We start from the raw sequence: 18483 nt of genomic DNA on the forward strand, positions 1-18483 counted from the left end.
AGTGACACCTAGAGACAAAAGTGACTAGTTGTTTCAAAGCTCCAGGCTCCTAAACGCCAGGCCAAGTTACTCCACAAACCTTCACTCCAGATGTTGCTGCAGCGGTCTCTCGCACTAGCGAACAACCATGAAGACTTTCACGGTGGTGAACTTGTTTATTTGCGTGAGCCTCAATTAAAATGGGAGCTTGAAGCTGCTTTGTGCAATTATTCTGGTTCAGCTCATCAGACGCTTTATTTCTTCAAACTGAGGCTGTTAGGGACACCATCTGGAACGTTTGAGCTGGTGATCCGTTGCAGCTTTTCCACACAAACACACCTCGGGTAAGTGGGCAGGTGACTGGTTGTGTGTTTTGTGCCACACGAGGAACGAAGTGGCAAATGTTACACTCCTGCCAGTCTAGACGGTGAAAATGTAAACGTGTTTGTATCAGTAGCTGAGGTCTGTGTCTGAAGCTAAAGCCAAAGGAAAAAAAAACTACGAATGGCTGACATTTTGTTTAGTTTAGTTCATTTCAAACAAAGAAAACATGCATAATTTTTTAAAAAATACCACAAACAGAAAAAATATATATCATCATCCCTTCTTCTCTGTTTGAAAAGGAGTAGGCTGAAGGGAAACTTATATATCCCTACCCCTTTATACAAGTAATTTTTACTTGTTTACTAAATCTAACACAAAACCTACATTAAAACAAACAAAATGGTACAAGTCACCAAAAAAAAAAAAAAACACCAAACCATATGGAAAAAAACAAAAAAGAAAAAAAAACATCTTTTTACAATTGACGCAATTTACTTTTCCTTAGAATAAAGGACGCCCACATAAATCATCGATTTTCCACTATATACATGTTCAGAATATGTTTTTTATAATTCATTTTAAACACATTTATATTTGTACTTACTTTGATTTCTTCTTCTAAATTGTTCCATAGTTTAACCCCTATTATTGTGATACACATCTGTTTTAATCTTGTTCTAAACTTATGTATCTTTAAAGAGCAAGTCACCCCTTACAAGAAACTTACTTCACTCCCACTTCATGTTTGAAAAATGCAACAAATGCTGTTGCCTAGCAGACCGAGAGGGCGGAGCCACTAACAAATACATACACTCACGACATTGTGACATCATAATGTACCAGTGTACATCATAGCATACCTCTTAGCCAATAGCGGTGGCAGATTTAAATTCAAATGCAGTGAAGAGTTTTTACCTGACGACGGCACAACACTGACAGTTTCAGGCAGAATATTTTAATTTTAACTAAGATGCACTAAAGTGCAAAACTATTGACTACACGTGTCTGCAGCACGATTAGACATGCATTTATGTAATTTATCAGAAAAAAATAGTTGATTTGGGGGTGACTTGCTCTTTAAGTTTAGTGTCCCTCTCAGGTTTTATCCTCCTTCTCTCTCTGTGAACAGTTTCTGTATTTTATCAGGCATTAATTTATTTCTTACTTCATACATTATTTGTGCTGTTTTGTATTTAACCAAGTCCTGGAGCTTCATTGTCCGCGTTTTAATAAAAAGTTCATTCCTGTGATCTAAATATCCTGCATTTGTTATTAATCTGATAGCCTTTTTCTGCATTGCCGTTATTGTTTGTAAATGACATTTCTACACATGCAGTAAAAAATACGGCTTTCCTTTTTCCTCATTGTGCTTTTCTTCTGCTTCCCCTCTCCAAGGCGCAGCCCCAAAAGGACCAGCTGGCTGAGTCCTCGTCCCTCGAGCAGGGAGGCCCTCTACAGGAACGAGTGTGAGCTCCTCTGTTTGCTCCTGTCTCCTTTCCGGTCGCTCCCGTTAGGACACCAGCGACACGTTATCAGCTGAAGGTCCTAATGAAGCTGCAAATTTGTCACGCATGGAAGTCACAAACACAGCCGGCTTGTTAGAGTCAAATGAGACAGAATGAGCTTTTCGCCTGACAGGGGAGTGGACGTGATTGAGGCCTAAAGCTCGGAGTTGCTGGCAACGAGCCAGACCTGCTGCGCTGACTGGCAGGGTCGGGAGGGTCACATGTGACAGGCTTCATGCTGAAATAATGTAGAAATAAGCTGGAGTCTGGTTCATCGTCATGATGGCAAAGTGAAAAGGATTGGTAGAGTTTTGGGTCAGTGAAGCATAGCGCCCTCGCTTCACCAGCAGGAGGCGGTACAGTATTATAAAGACCTGCATAGAAGAAACTTATCAAGGTATTCTGCAGTTTTTAATATCAGAACAACACAAATAATCATTCTTGAAGCTTAAAGCAACCAGCTAGGGCTTTATTAAGAGATGCTCAGACCGAACCAAGCTAATGGATTAGTCGCCAAATTTAACTCGCTGCTCAGTAATGGATTCTGCTTTTAATGCAGCCTCTCCACCAGAAGCTTTGGTTGGTGATGCACTTTACTAAAATCCGTCTGCCGACAGCGATCATCTCTCTTTTCTCCTCTCTTCTTCCAACCAGTCATTTCTAATCATTAGTGTAGAAAAAGATTTTTCTCCCTCCTGGTGACACTTTTTCTCCTGGAAGACCTTTTCCTTGGAGGTAAGCGTCATAATTATCTCACCACTCCTTCATTTTCCTGCTTTCTGTGCTTTGGTGACGGACCAGGGTTCACAGACCATCCGGATGAGCTCAGAGGGTACCCTGTGCACGTGCACCTGATCAAAGGCTCCAGAGGCTTTGGTTTCAACATCGTTGGAGGCAGCAGGCCGAGAGAGCTCCTCCAGGTCTACAGCGTCACGACAAGTGGACCTTCCACTCTCAAGACGGGTAAAACTTCTCATTTGTTTACTGGGAATATCTTATAAACAGATGGATTTGTTTACGTGATGCTTTTGAAATCAGAGGTGCACATAGGTGATTTTGGACACTTGTAGCTCCGCTCCTTGATTAGAACAGTGAGGTTCTCTGATCTCACAGCAAGTGTAGATCCAAGCCCATAATCCTCTGGACAAGAACACCATAATCTAGCTATCATAACATTGGAAATACGGTGGTGTGCAGCGTGTCGATGAAAATGCACGCAGCTGCCCCGTGGAGGCAGCTAACACCGTTCTAGGAGCTCAGCAGGCCTCTGCAGCGGCTGATCTGCTTCGTGTTTGTTAACAGGCTGCTTTAGAGGGATTACGTTTTAGGGGATTAGGCCACACTCACACAGAGCATAGCCAGAATTTATTTTTTTGCAAACACATATCTATACATTCAAATGACTGAAATCTGATGTTTTCTTTTGTTTTTGTTTTTTTGCTAGCGGACATCCTGGTGTACATCAACGACGTTTGTGTGTTGGGAAAGTCTCACAAAGAGGTTGTAGGGATGCTCAAGTCAGTGCCTGTGGGTCACAGTGTGGATGTAGAGGTTAAAAGGGGATACCCCATGCTCTACAACCCCAACGGTCTCCTCAAGCAGCCTTCGCCGAGGTCTCTGGACAGTGAAGGTCCTATCCTACCGCCGACCACCACCCAGCCTCAGTCTCTTCACCCGCTACCTCGCCTGTCGACGCCCGCACCCCAGACTCAGCATTATAACGAGGTCCACAGTGACGGGGGCTACACGCAGCCCGGTGTGACTCTAGATGCCAACGGGAACGCCACGCCATTCGCTTCCAGACCGCCTCCCCCGTACAGATGCTCCAGTGTGAGCGACGCTGCCACACCCTCGCCGGTTCACCCTCCTCGGTCCCTGAAGAGTTTAGCCAGGCTGCAGTCGCTTGACCCGACGCAGGCCAGTCAGAGTGACAGTGAGGTGGTTTCAGCGATCGGTTCACACAGGTATGCCAGATGGGATTATTTTTTAGAGCAGCGGTTTGTTTAGGTTTGATTTTAATCGTCGTTCTTCTTTCTGATCAGGAAATCATTGATCCGAAATCACAACAATAACTCCCTTTCAACGCCGCCACACCTCCTGCATTATGGAACATCAAAGTCTTCAGAAAGTGACCTGTCTAACTGCACCATACCTGGGGCCCGGCTGCCTCTACCCGAGTCTCCACGGAGACCGTCTTCTTCCAGCGCCGGTCCCCGCAGCACCCACCCTCAGCTCTACGGACCACGCACCGCCCACCTCAGAGCCCCCACGCCGGAGAGCCCTCGTCACCACAGCTTTAATGGTATCCACGGCAACACCAGCCCAAACGGCAGTCCTAGCGACGTGTCGTCCCCTGGGGCCATGAGTGTCGGCAGCGGCTTTGGGAGTTTCAGTGGGGGGGAACTGGTTCCAGTGGCCTTGGCACAAGCCGAAGGAGACCGAGGCCTGGGCTTCAGCCTGGCAGCCGGTGGACACAGAGGCAGGGTGACTGTGGTGGAGAGGGTCTGGGACAGGAAGCAGTGCAGCTCCCTGCAGCCAGGGGACGCTATCGTCAAAATCAATGGAGCTGATGTCCAGAGCCTCAGCTGTGCACAGGTAACTCGTCAGAATGGTGCTTCTGGATCCTTTTGTTCAAATACCAACATTTATTTCTCATGTTTCATAAATCATCATGTAAGATAATATCAAGCATTCCTAAAAGACTCCCTGTTTTCCCAAAGATCCAAACGATTCTGCAGGAACACACCAAACAGGGAGAAGTCATTTTGCTGATTTACAGAGGAGGTAAACGATTCACCTTCACTGTGGAGCCGGACTCTTCACGGGAACTCTGCTGATTTGGTTTCTTTTCTCTCTTAGGGAACTATCATTCCTCCATCTCCCCCGGCTCTGCTCGGAGACTGCCTCCCCCTCTTCTGCATCCCCCTCCTCCCCCCGTTGGGTCAGACAACTCATCTGCCCTGTCGGACATTTTGCCCATGCCCATGCCCCGCACCTCCCCAATCCCACCTCCATCCCCGATCCGGATGGGCTCCTCGCTGATCCAGAGCACCAGTTTCCTGGAGTCGATTCCAGTGACCCTGACCATGGAGCCCAAAGACTGGATTGACATTGGCCTGGAGGACGAGGCCGGCGGTGTGTCGGTGCCGGACGAGAGTCTGGAGAAGAGGAGGGGCGAACGGACCCGTCCTTTGAGAGGGTTTGACGTGGAGCTGAGAAGAAAGCCGGGCGAGGGATTCGGGTTCGTCATTGCATCTCAGGATGTGGAGAATGGTAAAGGTGAGCGCTGTCATCATCCATGTTACTGGTCTGGAACGCCGCAGAACCAGAGCAGAACTTTCAAAACCATCACAACCATTTGGTTGCCTGCCCACAGCAATGTCCTTGAGAACAGAAGCGCCATTAGATAATTGCACAGTAAAAGTCAACATGGCAGCACGCCACTGGATTAGTCACGATGCATCACCAACCCCCCCCCCCAAGCAGAAACCTGCTCTGGCATCCACCATATCAGAGCAGCCCGAATCAGTCGTTAGGATGGGAAACAAATATTTCCCGTGTTCAGGTGTGAACACACCTGTGGTGCTGCATCCAGCAGAGGGTTGCTATGATGATGTGATCCCTCTGCCCAAGTGCTGTTGGCACGGATGTTGTTCTTTGGGCTTTGTCTTAAAATCGATCCAATTAATACGCCAGGTTCACTTTCAGAGCACATTTTAAACAACCTTCATTAACCAAAGTGCAGATCAAAAATCAATAAAGCAATAAAGACCCATGAAGACACATAAAGATGAGAACAATAAAAAAACAAATAAATGCCATGAGACGAGCATTTCCTCAAGCTAAACTCAAACGTCTACCCGTTAGCAACTCTAGAAAAGTCTGGAGAGCTCGAAGAAATGCAGGTGAGTAGTTTAGTTTAGTTTAGTTTAGTTTAGTTCAGTTCAGTTCAGTTCAGTTCATTTTAGCTTAGTTTAGTTCAGTTTAGTTTAGTTTAGTTCAGTTCAGTTCAGTTTAGTTCAGTTCAGTTTAGTTCAGTTTAGTTTAGTTTAGTTCAGTTTAGTTTAGTTCAGTTCAGTTCAGTTTAGTTCAGTTCAGTTCAGTTTAGTTTAGTTTAGTTCAGTTTAGTTTAGTTCAGTTTAGTTCAGTTCAGTTCAGTTGAGTTCATTTTAGTTTAGTTTAGGTTAGTTTAGTCAATTCAGTCTAGTTTAGTTTAGTTTGGTTCAGTTTAGTTTAGTTTAGTTTGGTTTAGTTTAGTTTGGTTAAGTTTGGTTCAGTTTAGTTTAGTTTGTTCAGTTTAGTTTGGTTTGGTTTAGTTTAGTTTGGTTAAGTTTGGTTCAGTTTAGTTTAGTTTGGTTTAGTTTAGTTTGGTTTAGTTCATTTCAGTTTAGTTTGGTTTAGTTTAGTTCAGTTCAGTTCAGTTTAGTTTAGTTCAGTTCAGTTTAGTTTGGTTTAGTTTAGTTTAGTTTAGTTTGGTTTAGTACAGTTTAGTTCAGTTCAGTTTAGTTTGGTTTGGTTTAGTTTAGTTCAGTTCAGTTTAGTTCAGTTCAGTTCAGTTTAGTTCAGTTTAGTTCAGTTTAGTTCAGTTCAGTTCAGTTGTTTAGTTTAGTTCAGTTCAGTTCAGTTCAGTTGTTTAGTTTAGTTCAGTTTAGTTCAGTTCAGTTCAGTTGAGTTCATTTAATTTAGTTTAGGTTAGTTTAGTCAATTCAGTCTAGTTTAGTTTAGTTTGGTTCAGTTTAGTTTAGTTTAGTTTGGTTTAGTTTAGTTTGGTTAAGTTTGGTTCAGTTTAGTTTAGTTTGTTCAGTTTAGTTTGGTTTGGTTTAGTTTAGTTTGGTTAAGTTTGGTTCAGTTTAGTTTAGTTTGGTTTAGTTTAGTTTAGTTTGGTTTAGTTCATTTCAGTTTAGTTTGGTTTAGTTTAGTTCAGTTTAGTTCAGTTCAGTTTAGTTTGGTTTAGTTTAGTTTAGTTTAGTTTGGTTTAGTACAGTTTAGTTTAGTTTGGTTCAGTTCAGTTTAGTTTAGTTTAGTTCAGTTTAGTTTAGTTTAGGTTAGTTAAGATTAGTTTAGTCAATTCAGTCTAGTTTAGTTTAGTTTAGTTTGGTTTAGTACAGTTTAGTTTAGTTTGGTTCAGTTTAGTTTAGTTTAGTCAGTTCAGTGTAGTTTAGTTTAGTTTAGTTTGGTTTAGTACAGTTTAGTTTAGTTTGGTTCAGTTCAGTTTAGTTTAGTTCAGTTCAGTTTAGTTTGGTTTAGTTTAGTTTAGTTTAGTTTGGTTTAGTACAGTTTAGTTTAGTTTGGTTCAGTTTAGTTTAGTTTAGGTTAGTTAAGATTAGTTTAGTCAATTCAGTCTAGTTTAGTTTAGTTTAGTTTAGTTTGGTTTAGTACAGTTTAGTTTAGTTTAGTTTAGTTTGGTTCAGTTTAGTTTGGTTCAGTTTAGTTTAGTTTAGTTTAGTCAGTTCAGTCTAGTTTAGTTTCGTTTGGTTCAGTTTAGTTTAGTTTAGTTCAGTTCAGAGTGACCTTTGAGTTCACCCGGAGCTGCCTTTCCAGGTCTCAGCAGTATTTCTAGGCCAAAGGGGCAGTTAGGTTATTATTCGTGTGTTTGTGTTGTGATGGATGATCAGAATGTTTTTAATCCATCAAACCGTCCTAAATGCCACGATGCTTGGAATCGAGTCGGCCACCGTTCACTGAAGGCTCTTCTGTTTGTCTCCATCTGGACAGAACGACGAGGCTGGTTTTTTATGGTCTGTGTGAGAAGTGAACTACCCTTAATGCAGCGGGTTATCTACAGCATCCTCAGATGCATCGGCCCATTTCCCTCCTCTTGTCTTGTCCTGGACTGGATGTCACATGGATGCAGTTAATTTTGCTTTATGGTGTTATGTTTCCTTGTGGGCTTGAGGTTGTGGGTGTGCTTGTCCCTGCGGTGTAAAACAGGTCCATCATGTCCTCATTCCTCCTCTTCATTTGACTTATGTCCTGCAGCAGAAATGAGTCCTCTCTGTCTATCTCTGTATTTTCCCTCCCTCGCTGCTGTTCTCGTCCTGTTGGCTCCCACTCACTCTTCCTCTCTCGCCCCTTTTTGCTCTGCAGTAAAAGCGTCCGGTCTGGTTTTTCAGAAGATTAAAACTCTCCCCTCCCTCCTCCCGCCCTCTCTCCACATCACCCTCTGAATGCTTAACAGAAAAGCTACGCTGAACATTTGAATCGCTGCGGAGCTGCAGAGGGGGACAACCTGGGCTCCGGCTCCTTTTGACTGTTGCACGTGAACCTCGGCACCACTCAGCTGCTGCAGCTGGAATGCAGGAATCTTTGTTTTTCTGATTTTATTTTTGCTGTGCATGCTAATCTAAGAGCCATGCTGGAGAGACTGCAGTCTGCTTTGAAGACTGTGAAGGAGTCTAAACGTAATGTTTGCTTTGCTTGCTACTGTCTTGTATCAGGATCAGGGAGGTTTCCCTGCAGGGCTTTTGCATTTAGCTCTCTGGGTTCTCACTCTGAAGTTGGTTTGTTTCTCATGTTGACAGCGTGAAAGTTACATTCTCGCGCTCACGCGTTCTAGATGACAAACAGCTGATCGGTCTGGTGCCGGGAGAGAGGCGTGTGTAGAAAGGACTTTAGCTCCTGCAGGGATGATCTGTCCAGGAAAGCCGTGAGGAATGCAGCTGAGGGTGTTTTAGCAGCACCAACTGGGATGTCCCCAGCCTACCTGCCTACCGCTGATCCTCGTGTTTTCTGACGTCTGCAGCTGCATCAGTGCTGCGTGCAGCGACTTTATGACGACGGGTAGCAGGGCTGCCACCTTTCAGAAACGGTGTGTCGGAGCCTGGCTGCTGGGCACAGTGCAGCGGGATTACTGTGGACATGGGGAGCTCGGAGAGCCGGGAGGAATAGACCCTGCAGAATAAAACAGCTCTCCATCTGAATGCAGCTGTGTAGTAGTTTAACTGTGTCTGTTTGTGCATCTGTGGCTGAGCGACCTGATGTCCCTGGGCGTGTGTGTGTGTGTGTGTGTGAGCACAATGGGGCCGTGTGCATGTTTATTCATGTGTTTGTTGATGTATTATGCATGATAGATAAGAAGACTACGTCCAAAGCTGCCTTGGCTTTGATTTGACCTGATTGCCGTTTCTGCGTGGGTCACCCAGATTACACCCAGACTGGAGATGTTTCCGGGCTCTGATTTATGGGCCATGGCTTTTAACTGAATCATCCTACTGGTGTGACACACGCTTCATTCCATGTGACATACTCCCCCGGCCCCTTCGTCACAATTTTAATCTGTTAGCAAGCGTTTCGTTTTGCAGTACAAATCGACTGAAACGTGCTATTTTTGTCCCAGAGGGCTGGGAGTGAAAAGGATTCGGTATCTCGGATAAACGAGACATGTCGATGCTGCCCGATGGGTTATGTAAGGCCGCCGGAGGAGCCAGCTGTCACCAAAACGCTGCGAGGTCAGGGCGAGAGTAGCAGGGAGTCGGCCGGAACACACAGAGAGGGACGGCGGATTCACGTCTGAGCAGACTCACGCAGCACGTCCGACCACCAAACTGTAAGAAGCTTTTTAGCTGTTGAAGAAGATTACTGGATGAAAATGTAATTCTGGGCTGCTCAGTATTTGGCCCGATCTACCTCAGACGCAGATCAGACTGGAGCTTAATCCTGCGTGATCTCATCCAGACAAATGGAGCGTGTCGAAGGCTCTCAGCCGCTTCTGTTTTCACTTCAGAAAGTCTGTTGAACCGCAGCAACCCACGCACTCACGTCTCATGCGTGCCCTCCTTTCACACCTTTCACGTCTCACACCTGTTAGTATTTATCCAGCACGACTCCAGCCGGTACCCGTGTCGGGTTCTGGTCCGTACAGATTTTAGTTGATTTTAATAGAGCGAAGACACACCGAACGCTTTTAAAAACGAACAAAGCGCTCGACTGCTGGCAGTTTACGAAAGAAGAGCAACCTTTAGTTGTCTGTGTTGCGAGGCCAAATTATCACGGATTAAAATAGGAAAACTTGTTCATCGGAAAGTGAAAAAGTGCAAAAGAAGACAAGAACAGCTCTGTCTGAGGTCGCTGAGCCACCACCCACAAGAAAAAGCCAAATTCTGAAGTTTTTGATGCATTTCTGCTCACGTGGACCACCTGTGACTTAGTGGAAGTGAACGTATCGTCATCATTGCTGCCTCTACCACTACTAGCAGAAACAGGGAGTGTTGTTTTGTACAGTTTGACAGATTCAGGACGGGGACTGTTGCCAGGACGCTCTCGTTCTGCCACACTTTGTTCTAGAGGTGAAAGATGAACGAATAAACGGGGAAATGCTGCTGGTGGGTCAGCAGATGGTGAGGTAGGATGACAGGTGAGAAGACGTGTTTCAAGGAGACAAAAGTGGCGGTGTGAGAAGTCATCGCTGCCAAACGCCATCCGGGACCTAAAAATTCCAGCAGCCGAGATTCCCTCCCTTCGGCCTTTGTCTGCCTGGTTTAAACCTTCGTGCTGTTCCGCGTAAACCCGAACAGCAGAGCTCATTCCATCCGTCTCGTTTCCAGCTGCATCCCTTCTACCCCACCGCTTTGTGACGGTGCGCCGCAGCAGTCCCGCAGCGAAGAGCGGCCAGATCCGAGCCGGGGACCGTTTGGAGGCTGTGGAGGGGCGCTCGGTGGCGACTCTGCCTCATCGGGAACTCGCTCAGATTCTCCGCCAAGCAGGAAACACGCTGCGCCTGACCGTCGTTCCCCGCCCCAGCACCCGTAAAAGCACGCCTCCAGTCACACACAACACACTCAGCCCGGCTCTGAATAAATAACACATCATCTGTCATCCTCTCAGACTCCTCCAACCTCTCGGAAACCGCTGAGCATGATCAGGACCACAAGAGCAGAAAGGGTCAGAGGTCACGCCCAAAGGTGAGGATGTCTGAAAACCAACGTTTCGTGTTGTGATAAACCCTGCGGTGACGCTGACCATCTGTCCCTTCTGACTCAGCGCAACTCCAGGTACTACAGTGTGGATCTGGATCGGGGGCCCTCAGGCTTTGGCTTCAGCCTCCGAGGGGGGAGCGAGTACAACATGGGCCTTTACGTCCTGGGACTGATGGAGGGGGGCCCTGCCTCTCGAAGCAAAAAGATACAGGTGAGACCACGAGACCGCCGGTCCCAGAGACTCCCCCGACAACCACCTTCAGGCCTCTCCGTGGTAAACACTAATAGCTGATATTAACAGCCAATATTTTTTCCATCTTGTTTCCATTTGTTTTGTTTTTCTTTTGTTTCAGAAGGTCAGGGGATGCTGTGTGTATGTTTAGTCACGTGACAGTGATTGTTATTATCTCAGAAATGTGATTGTGTGTGGCGTGTGTACACAATAATGTAAATTTAGCTTTAATTGTTTTCATTCTATACAAAATCGTCTGATTTTAGAAGCATTAATGTCAGCATAGTGGTATCTGTGAATATTGGTTATTAGCCATAACAGTGAAAATAATTTATTTTACCTTTATTTATCCAGATGAGTCAATAAATAAAGGTTGAATTAATTATTTTCAATGTTATGGCTAATAACCGATATTTGCAGATACCGATACGCTGACATTTAATGCTTCTAAAATCAGAAAAATTTATATAAAGTATAATATCGGATATCATTATCAGCCCAAAAGTTCATATCGGTGCATCAATAATTTAAAGTCGTAATAACAGAAAGCACAACAACTAAATAAAATGCTAATGAGGTTATCGAGTTATCCACAAGAATCTATTCAGGCTCCGCCCACCGCTGCTGAGATCAAACCCAAACCATATTTTCATTTTTTCATCTATTTACTGGTTTAACAAAGACCAGGTTTTATTTTTAGATGTTGTATTTTGTGACAAAAGTAAAAAATAAAATGCCACAAAACTAAACTGCGTGTTTACTATCAGCATTTATACTTTAGCATCCTCTAAACATTTGGCTGATTTTATTGTTTTTGTGCAAAACAAGCAGCATAAATGAATACTAAACATGTAGGAGTGTTACATAAATAAAAACTGAATAAAAAACACAATGGCATAAATAGAAAAGAAGACGCTTCAGATTATATAAATGTTTCTGTGGGAGAAAAAGTAAGAAAAGAGCTAAAAGAGAAGAGTACCTGAGCTAAGAGCTTACATCAGATATCAGACAAGAACCTCCCTCTACCTTCTGGAGTAACCCCAACCCTAAAAGCTTCAGCAACATAAAAAAAACAAAACACCAACGCTGGACCAGTTTAACTCCTGGAAATGTTGTGGAGCTGCTTCTGTCATCCAGGCAGCGTGCGGTTAGAACAGCGTCCACCCTGAGAATGAACTCACCCAACAGAGAGGGAAGCACGGTGGGTCAAAGGTGTTACTAGTGAGGGAGCATCCTGTCATGATCCCAACATACAGCAGCTTTGGTTTAATGTGTGACCAAAGTCTGGTCTCAAAATGACATCACGTCTAAAATTTGCTCTAAAGATAACACGTACGCATTATCAGCAAGGCTGTAACATTTAATCACATCTTATTATTTAATTCACACGACTGCATCCTGAGGTGGTCACTTTTCACGGGGACACTAGCCCTACCCTAACTTCTCAGTGTCAAAGTGGATCATGCCAACATGCTCTCCTGAACTTGTACACCTCTTCTAAATCTGCAGTATGCTGCTAATGTAGCGGTAATATAGCATAGCATAGCATAGCATAGCATAGTTTATTTATAGAGCACATTTAAAATGCAGCATGGGAGCTGCCCAAAGTGCTGCACAGGCTAAAACAAAACACACCCATTACAAGGAGCTAAAACTAAGGATAAAATCTCAATTAAAAGCAGAGAAAACATGAATAATAAGAACACATTAAAACAATGACACAATAAAACACTAAAACGAGTCACTGTCTAAAAGCCAAAGTGTAAAAGTGGGTCTTTAAACGAGATTTAAAACCCGCCAGAGATGGAGCCTGCCGAACTCCAATGGGCAATGAGTTCCATAGCTTTGGGGCAGCATGGACAAATGCTCGATCCCCCCACGATTCGAGTCTCATCCGCGGCGTGTGCAGCAGCAAAAGGTCAGCCGACCTCAACGAGCGGGTGGGCACATATGGAGTGAGAAGGGCAGAGAGGTAGGGAGGTGCCAGGTCATTGAGTGCTTTAAAAACAAAAGTCAGTAACTTAAACTGCACTCTGAAAATGACAGGGAGCCAGTGAAGATGTGTCAGGACACATGGTGAGGGTCCCGGGTTAGCGTAGCCCACAGCTAGCTGCTACTGTTGGCTTCGTGTTTTTTTTAAATGATCCTGTTGGACTGATCGCTGTGACTCTGGTGCCACCATCAGGTGACTCTGGGGGAGAATCTCCTTCCCGCTTTTACACAGTTTACGACGAGCTGACAGTGATGTTGTGGATGCAGGTGAGCGACCAGCTGGTGGAGATCAACGGCGACAGCACGGCCGGGATGACGCACGGTCAGGCTGTGGAGATAATCCGCCGAGGGGGCCAGCGCATCCACCTGGTCCTCAAGCGAGGAAACGGCTACGTGCCTGACTATGGTGAGGTGGAGCTGGTTGATGTTTGATGCTGAAGGACGCATGCTTTAGGGGTTTATCTTCTCTGGCTCTGTGTTTGGGACGCGGTCTAACTAAAACACCTTCTACCCTTTCATTCTCTCTCCCACCTCTTCGATCGCTCCCGATTTAACCCCTCTTCCACGCCCCTGCTGCACACGGGCTTTCCTTCCATTTCCCTCCTCCTGTCCTTGCCTCTCAGTGGAGCTCTCCAGTTTGTCTCTGTGTATGACCAACTCCAAACTGGGCGAGCCTTGCTTCTATGTCATTGGACGGACAGAGAATACGCGGTTGGTAATGGTTCCTGTTAGTCCTCCCATTTTCTGCCTTTTTACACCCCTTTCTAACCAGCCAGCCCTGCTGTCTCTACTCAGTGGAAGACCGTAAACCCGGTCCTAGCTGTCAGAGTTCGTCATCTTCACCAGAAATGTAGCAGTTTGGATGTTTCTGCCTCTTTTAGTTTCCCTCAGGCCCGCCTTTAGGCAGCGTAGTAAAGCAGCATGATTGCACAACCGTAGAGCGCAATTAAACTAATGAACGTTGCACTCAAACAGAAAAGCAGCTGTTGTTACATAAGCTGGTCCAGGACACACGCAGATGCATTAATTCTCCTGAGCTACAGGCGTTTTATTCTAGATTACATAAGTTTGCTGCTTGTTGCCTTCCTGCTCAGGCTGTTTTCTTGTTTGTGCAGCCCGTGAGCACAGAATCGCCTCCCCCTCCCTCCTGCACAACCCCAAAGAGCAGGGTTTGGCTGCAGTGAGCTCCGCTGGACGGAGGGGACGCACGTCCAAGCAGAAGAGGAGGAGCGGGTCGTCCGGAGACGTGAGGGGGAATGGGACAGGAATGAGAAGACGAAGAAGACCGAGCTCAGGGGGAGGAGGACGCTCACGTTTACAAAGCCCCGTCTCCAAGAGAGGAGAGCGGGACGAGGCGAGGAAGCGGAGGTCTCGGAGTTTACCGAGGGATAACACCAGGAAGGATGATGATCACGTAGACAGTCGGACTGTTAGGGGACACGATGGGGACAAGGAAAAGCGGAGCAGCAGAGACAGAGAGAGGAGAAGCAAGAGCAGGGTCCGGAAGACGAAGTCGGAGGGTGAGAAGCCTGAGCAGGAGGAGGAGCAGGGAGCAGCAGCCTTCGAGGTGAAGGTGGGAAGACGAGCCAGTTGTGAAGAGGACGACATTTTCATGCCCAGCCCAACCCGACGGCTTCCCAGACCCAAGGAAAACTGGAAGTGCGATGCTGACAGACGCTGGGACGTGGCAGCAGAGTACAGGGAGCTGAAGTGGGACAAGGATCAGGACGAGGAGAGGGGCGAGTCACAGGATGATGACTGGGACGAGGTTGACAGCACAACGCTGGACATAGATGAAGAAAACTACGACACGCAGTCTACGACCTTTTGGAGGCCGTCTCCAGCCGCAGCAGCAGCAGATCCAGCATCACAGAGAAAGCCCTCCTCCTACCTCACCTCCACGCTGTCTGTGGACGAGCTGGGGGATGACGGGTCAGAGTTGGGCTCTGAAGACAGCGTCTCTGCCGCCAGCATTTCCGGCTCTTCTCTCTCTGCCAGGGCTCTGCCGGGCCCTTGGCTCCCGCCCAATCAGCAGAGGCCGGTCGCAGAGGAGAACCGGCAGCCTCGGAGCAGGACAGAGCCGGCGGGGAGAGGAAGTGCCGTCTCTTGACCTTTAAAGGAGCACGCAGCAGCTAAATAAATCCCGAGTGAGTTAGCGCCCTCTCTACGAACACTTTTCTGAGTCACCTTCAGTAGAACCCTTCGTCTTTGTGCCTTTTTGCAGCTGCTTTCCGGCTGATGTTGTCATCACTTTTCAGTTTCACACTTCTCTTCCCACATTAGAAAATCTGACTTTGTTTTTTACCGTCTACTAGTTCGTCGCTCACCTTTCAGCTTCCCCGCAGCCATCCAGACTGCTTTAGGCGAGCGTCGGCTCTCCGCCGCCACAAAAATACCACAAAGACTTTTACCTCACGGAGGTACCGAGCAACGAAGATGCAATTGTCCAAGACTATCAGCCGTCTGTCCCCACTGCACCGTCCAGTGTTCATACGCATGGACGTAATTTTGGGGGGGGACAGGGGGGACATGTCCCCCCCACTTTTTCCAAAGTCAAGCTTTGACCCCTGCACTTTTTACCATCCAAAAACAATATTACGCTATTTTAAATTGACACTGGTTGAGCTCTAGGACCAAGCAGAAAACAACCATTTGTGTTGAAGCCTGTTTCCCATTAGAACATGCTGTAAAGATCCCCCCCCCCCCCCCCGTGTCCCCCCCACTTCTAAAGTGAAAATTACGTCCAGTGTTCATACGGGAGTCTGTGGGCGTTTGCCTCCACTTGTCACGTTGCATTGATGTCTGATTGCAACACAAGCCCTGTCAAAGGCAGGTGTGAAATCTGGACTGTACATATCTTTAGACAAATAAATAAGAGTGTATTGTAAACCTAATGAAGCCAGAATTTGTAGAAGTGTGTTATAAAAATCATATATTTGAATATTACAGTAAGCGCGCACACACACACACACATATATATGTAATCGTGTATTATTGTGTGACGATGAGTGATGTGAGCTGTGGTACCCGGCTTTCATCAAAGCTGAAAATGTAAACAGACCGGTCTAGCTCCAGTGGCAGGCACGAGTTTCTGGTGAAGCTGCTGGGAAACCAGCAAAAAAAAAAAAAAAAGATGCCAAAACACGTGCATTCTGTTTGCATATTTCTAGAACTGTTAGTGTTGTGTGTGTGGGGTCAGCATCCAACCTAGAATCCAGAGAGTGCTGTGCCCATCGTGCCACGTACTGTTGCCTTGGTAACAAAACCACTTTATCCTAACCGCTATTTTTCTTAACTGTGAAAATCTTTTGCTCCAAGGTGTCTGCTGTGAGAGAAGAGTGGGCCGTTTAGTAATCTCAGCCATGCCAAATACACATGTGTGAAAAACTAAAACGTTAAAGGACCTTAATGTGAATCAGCAAAAAGGAAAGTCTGAGCTCACGTGTGGTGAAACCATCTTTGTTTTCTTTTGTCGCTCTTTTCCGTGAACAAACTCATAGGAATGAAGCTAAACGGATACTGTGAGATGTTATTTTTCTATGAAATGATCTACTCAGGTTTTCTGATACTTTGCTCTAGATAAGCCATCAGCAGGAGAAGCTGCGGAGAACGATTGACTCAGCAAAGCAATATCATGTTGATTTGTGACAGCCGCATCGGGACACACTGACTGTTTTTTATTACCTGGTTTATTTGTTGTTCCTTCAGTTGAAGCCCTCTGAAGCTTATTGACTTCTTTGGCCACGTTATTTATTTGTGTCCCACACAGAACGGCAGCACAGCGACCAACCAAACACGAGGTGTCCTCCAACAGCTGAGCGGACGGGGTAGCCTGTGTGTACAAGACTTATTTTGTAATGTTTGCTAAAAATCTTCAATTTTTGTTTGTTTTTTTTTTTTACTTTTTTTAAGGGAGACCTTCAGTCTGGCTGAACTTCAAAGTGCAAATAAAGTCCTGAACCAGTTTCCTTTGTCTTGTTTCTTTTAGATTTAGCCTCTTTTGTGGCCAGCAGATGGCAGCAAAAACACAAACTCCTGAGTTTTCATCGTGTGTGTGTGTGTGTGTGTGTGTGTGTGTGTGTGTGTGTGTGTGTGTGTGTGTGTGTGTGTGTGTGTGTGTGTGTGTGTGTGTGTGTGTGTGTGTGTGTGTGTGTGTGTGTGTGTGTGTGTGTGTGTGTGTGTGTGTGTGTGTGTGTGTGTGTGTGATCATAAAACACAGACCAGATGATTTTTAGTCACATATGAGCTCTTAAGCGCTGCCTCTAAAAATAACTGCTCCAAGGCCTGTTTTCCCCTGTCTTGACTCCATTCCCATCCTTCTGCTCAAGTCCAGGCACAAATAAAAACAAAACAGATCCCGTCAAAGATCAACTCAAACTCAGAATGAAGATTTGAGGGGCTGAGGAGTAATCCTGAACTGTCAGTGAAGGCATGGCACACTGTTTCTCTACCTGGTTCTACAAACTGAAGCGTAAAGCTGAATAGATGCAACGTGAGATTCAAGCAACACTTCAAAATAAAACGCATCTGCCTTAAACTATTTGGTCGTCTGTGTGCAAAGTAAGAGTTTAGCTACATAATGGAGCCTTTAGTCAAAATACTTCTTAAAAGCACTGAGGCGAAATTATGGGACCAACACACGAAAATACAGGAAAATCATTTTCGTGATGACTTTCATTCTAATTTGGGGCGTCGTTTTAAGAGTTTTCTGGTAAAGTTTGCAATCTTTATTGTAAATGCTAGAAAATGCATGTATAGTTTAATTTCCCTCTAGAGGGCGGGGCTTAAGACCAGTACTGCAGCCAGCCACAAGGAGGCTTTTGGCTTCAGCTTTCAATCGCCTTTCCACGCCTTGTTCTTGTGTTTTCGGTTTCTCATATTGCTTTAATATGAAGACCAGGGACAGAAAGCAAAGCGGAAAACACGATAAATAAACTAAAATAATCAACAAAAAGCAGCAATTTGTCAGATTTAAAGATGCAGAGCCCGTAAACGACGTCTTGATGAGAATGAAAACCTTTTTTGTGCAGACATAAACTGGCGTGGCAGCGAGAAAGAAAATCTGCTGAAGGAGTGAAAACAAAGAATTACAACAAAACCACGAAACACACTAAAACCCAGGATGGTGAGAACCCCGTTTTACAGAAGCTGCCTTTGCTGTTCGGTGGGAGCTCCTGTTATTGGTTACTCGGGACTTCCTGAATGGAACGATAAAGAAAGTACTACGCTTGCTTACGAGTTTCTTGGTATTTTAGCAGACAGCTCTCACAACAAATAGCTTTCTGAGCAGTCGGTGTTTTATTGTGAAAGGTTTAGGCGGAAGTGGTTTTCTAACCACTGACGTGAGGGACGCTGATGCGCTCCGGAGGAGAGGACGCGCGCTTCTCCGCAGTTCAGACGCACAAGGAACGGAAACCTCTCAGCTGGCACCGAACCTCCGTGGACCCCCTCTCCCCGCCTCAGTTCGGATCGGAACCACGACCCAAAGAGTCCAGATAAGTAGAGACGGAGCCTGGCCCCCTCTCAGACCAGTTCA

The 18483-nt window shown here is 45.7% G+C and overlaps 2 protein-coding genes across 8 annotated transcripts in view; both read left to right on the forward strand.

Annotated features, from left to right (window-relative positions):
- The window catches only part of LOC107390499 (membrane-associated guanylate kinase, WW and PDZ domain-containing protein 3), a 51498-nt gene extending 34586 nt beyond the window's left edge, over window positions 1–16912 (forward strand). For all 5 annotated transcript variants that reach the window (XM_070544848.1, XM_015967245.3, XM_070544849.1 and 2 more), the window contains 11 exons: window positions 1699–1769; window positions 2610–2771; window positions 3253–3772; window positions 3851–4403; window positions 4529–4592; window positions 4668–5087; window positions 10352–10552; window positions 10632–10708; window positions 10788–10934; window positions 13215–13353; window positions 14063–16912. In XM_070544848.1, coding sequence (XP_070400949.1) covers window positions 1699–1769; window positions 2610–2771; window positions 3253–3772; window positions 3851–4403; window positions 4529–4592; window positions 4668–5087; window positions 10352–10552; window positions 10632–10708; window positions 10788–10934; window positions 13215–13353; window positions 14063–15057 — 3349 coding nt within the window. In that variant the 3' untranslated portion in view covers window positions 15058–16912. The remainder of the gene's footprint in view (window positions 1–1698; window positions 1770–2609; window positions 2772–3252; window positions 3773–3850; window positions 4404–4528; window positions 4593–4667; window positions 5088–10351; window positions 10553–10631; window positions 10709–10787; window positions 10935–13214; window positions 13354–14062) is intronic.
- A 1369-nt stretch (window positions 16913–18281) lies between these two features.
- The window catches only part of iqsec2b (IQ motif and Sec7 domain ArfGEF 2b), a 54423-nt gene continuing 54221 nt past the window's right edge, over window positions 18282–18483 (forward strand). For 2 of the 3 annotated variants that reach the window (XM_015967253.3, XM_054745652.2), the window contains exon 1: window positions 18282–18483. This exon is cut by the window's right edge and continues 1437 nt beyond it. The gene's annotated coding sequence lies outside the window, so the exon portion shown is untranslated. The other variant, XM_015967257.3, reaches the window with a different exon arrangement.

Source organism: Nothobranchius furzeri, chromosome 15 (assembly GCF_043380555.1).
Source record: "Nothobranchius furzeri strain GRZ-AD chromosome 15, NfurGRZ-RIMD1, whole genome shotgun sequence".
Lineage (NCBI taxonomy): Eukaryota > Metazoa > Chordata > Actinopteri > Cyprinodontiformes > Nothobranchiidae > Nothobranchius > Nothobranchius furzeri.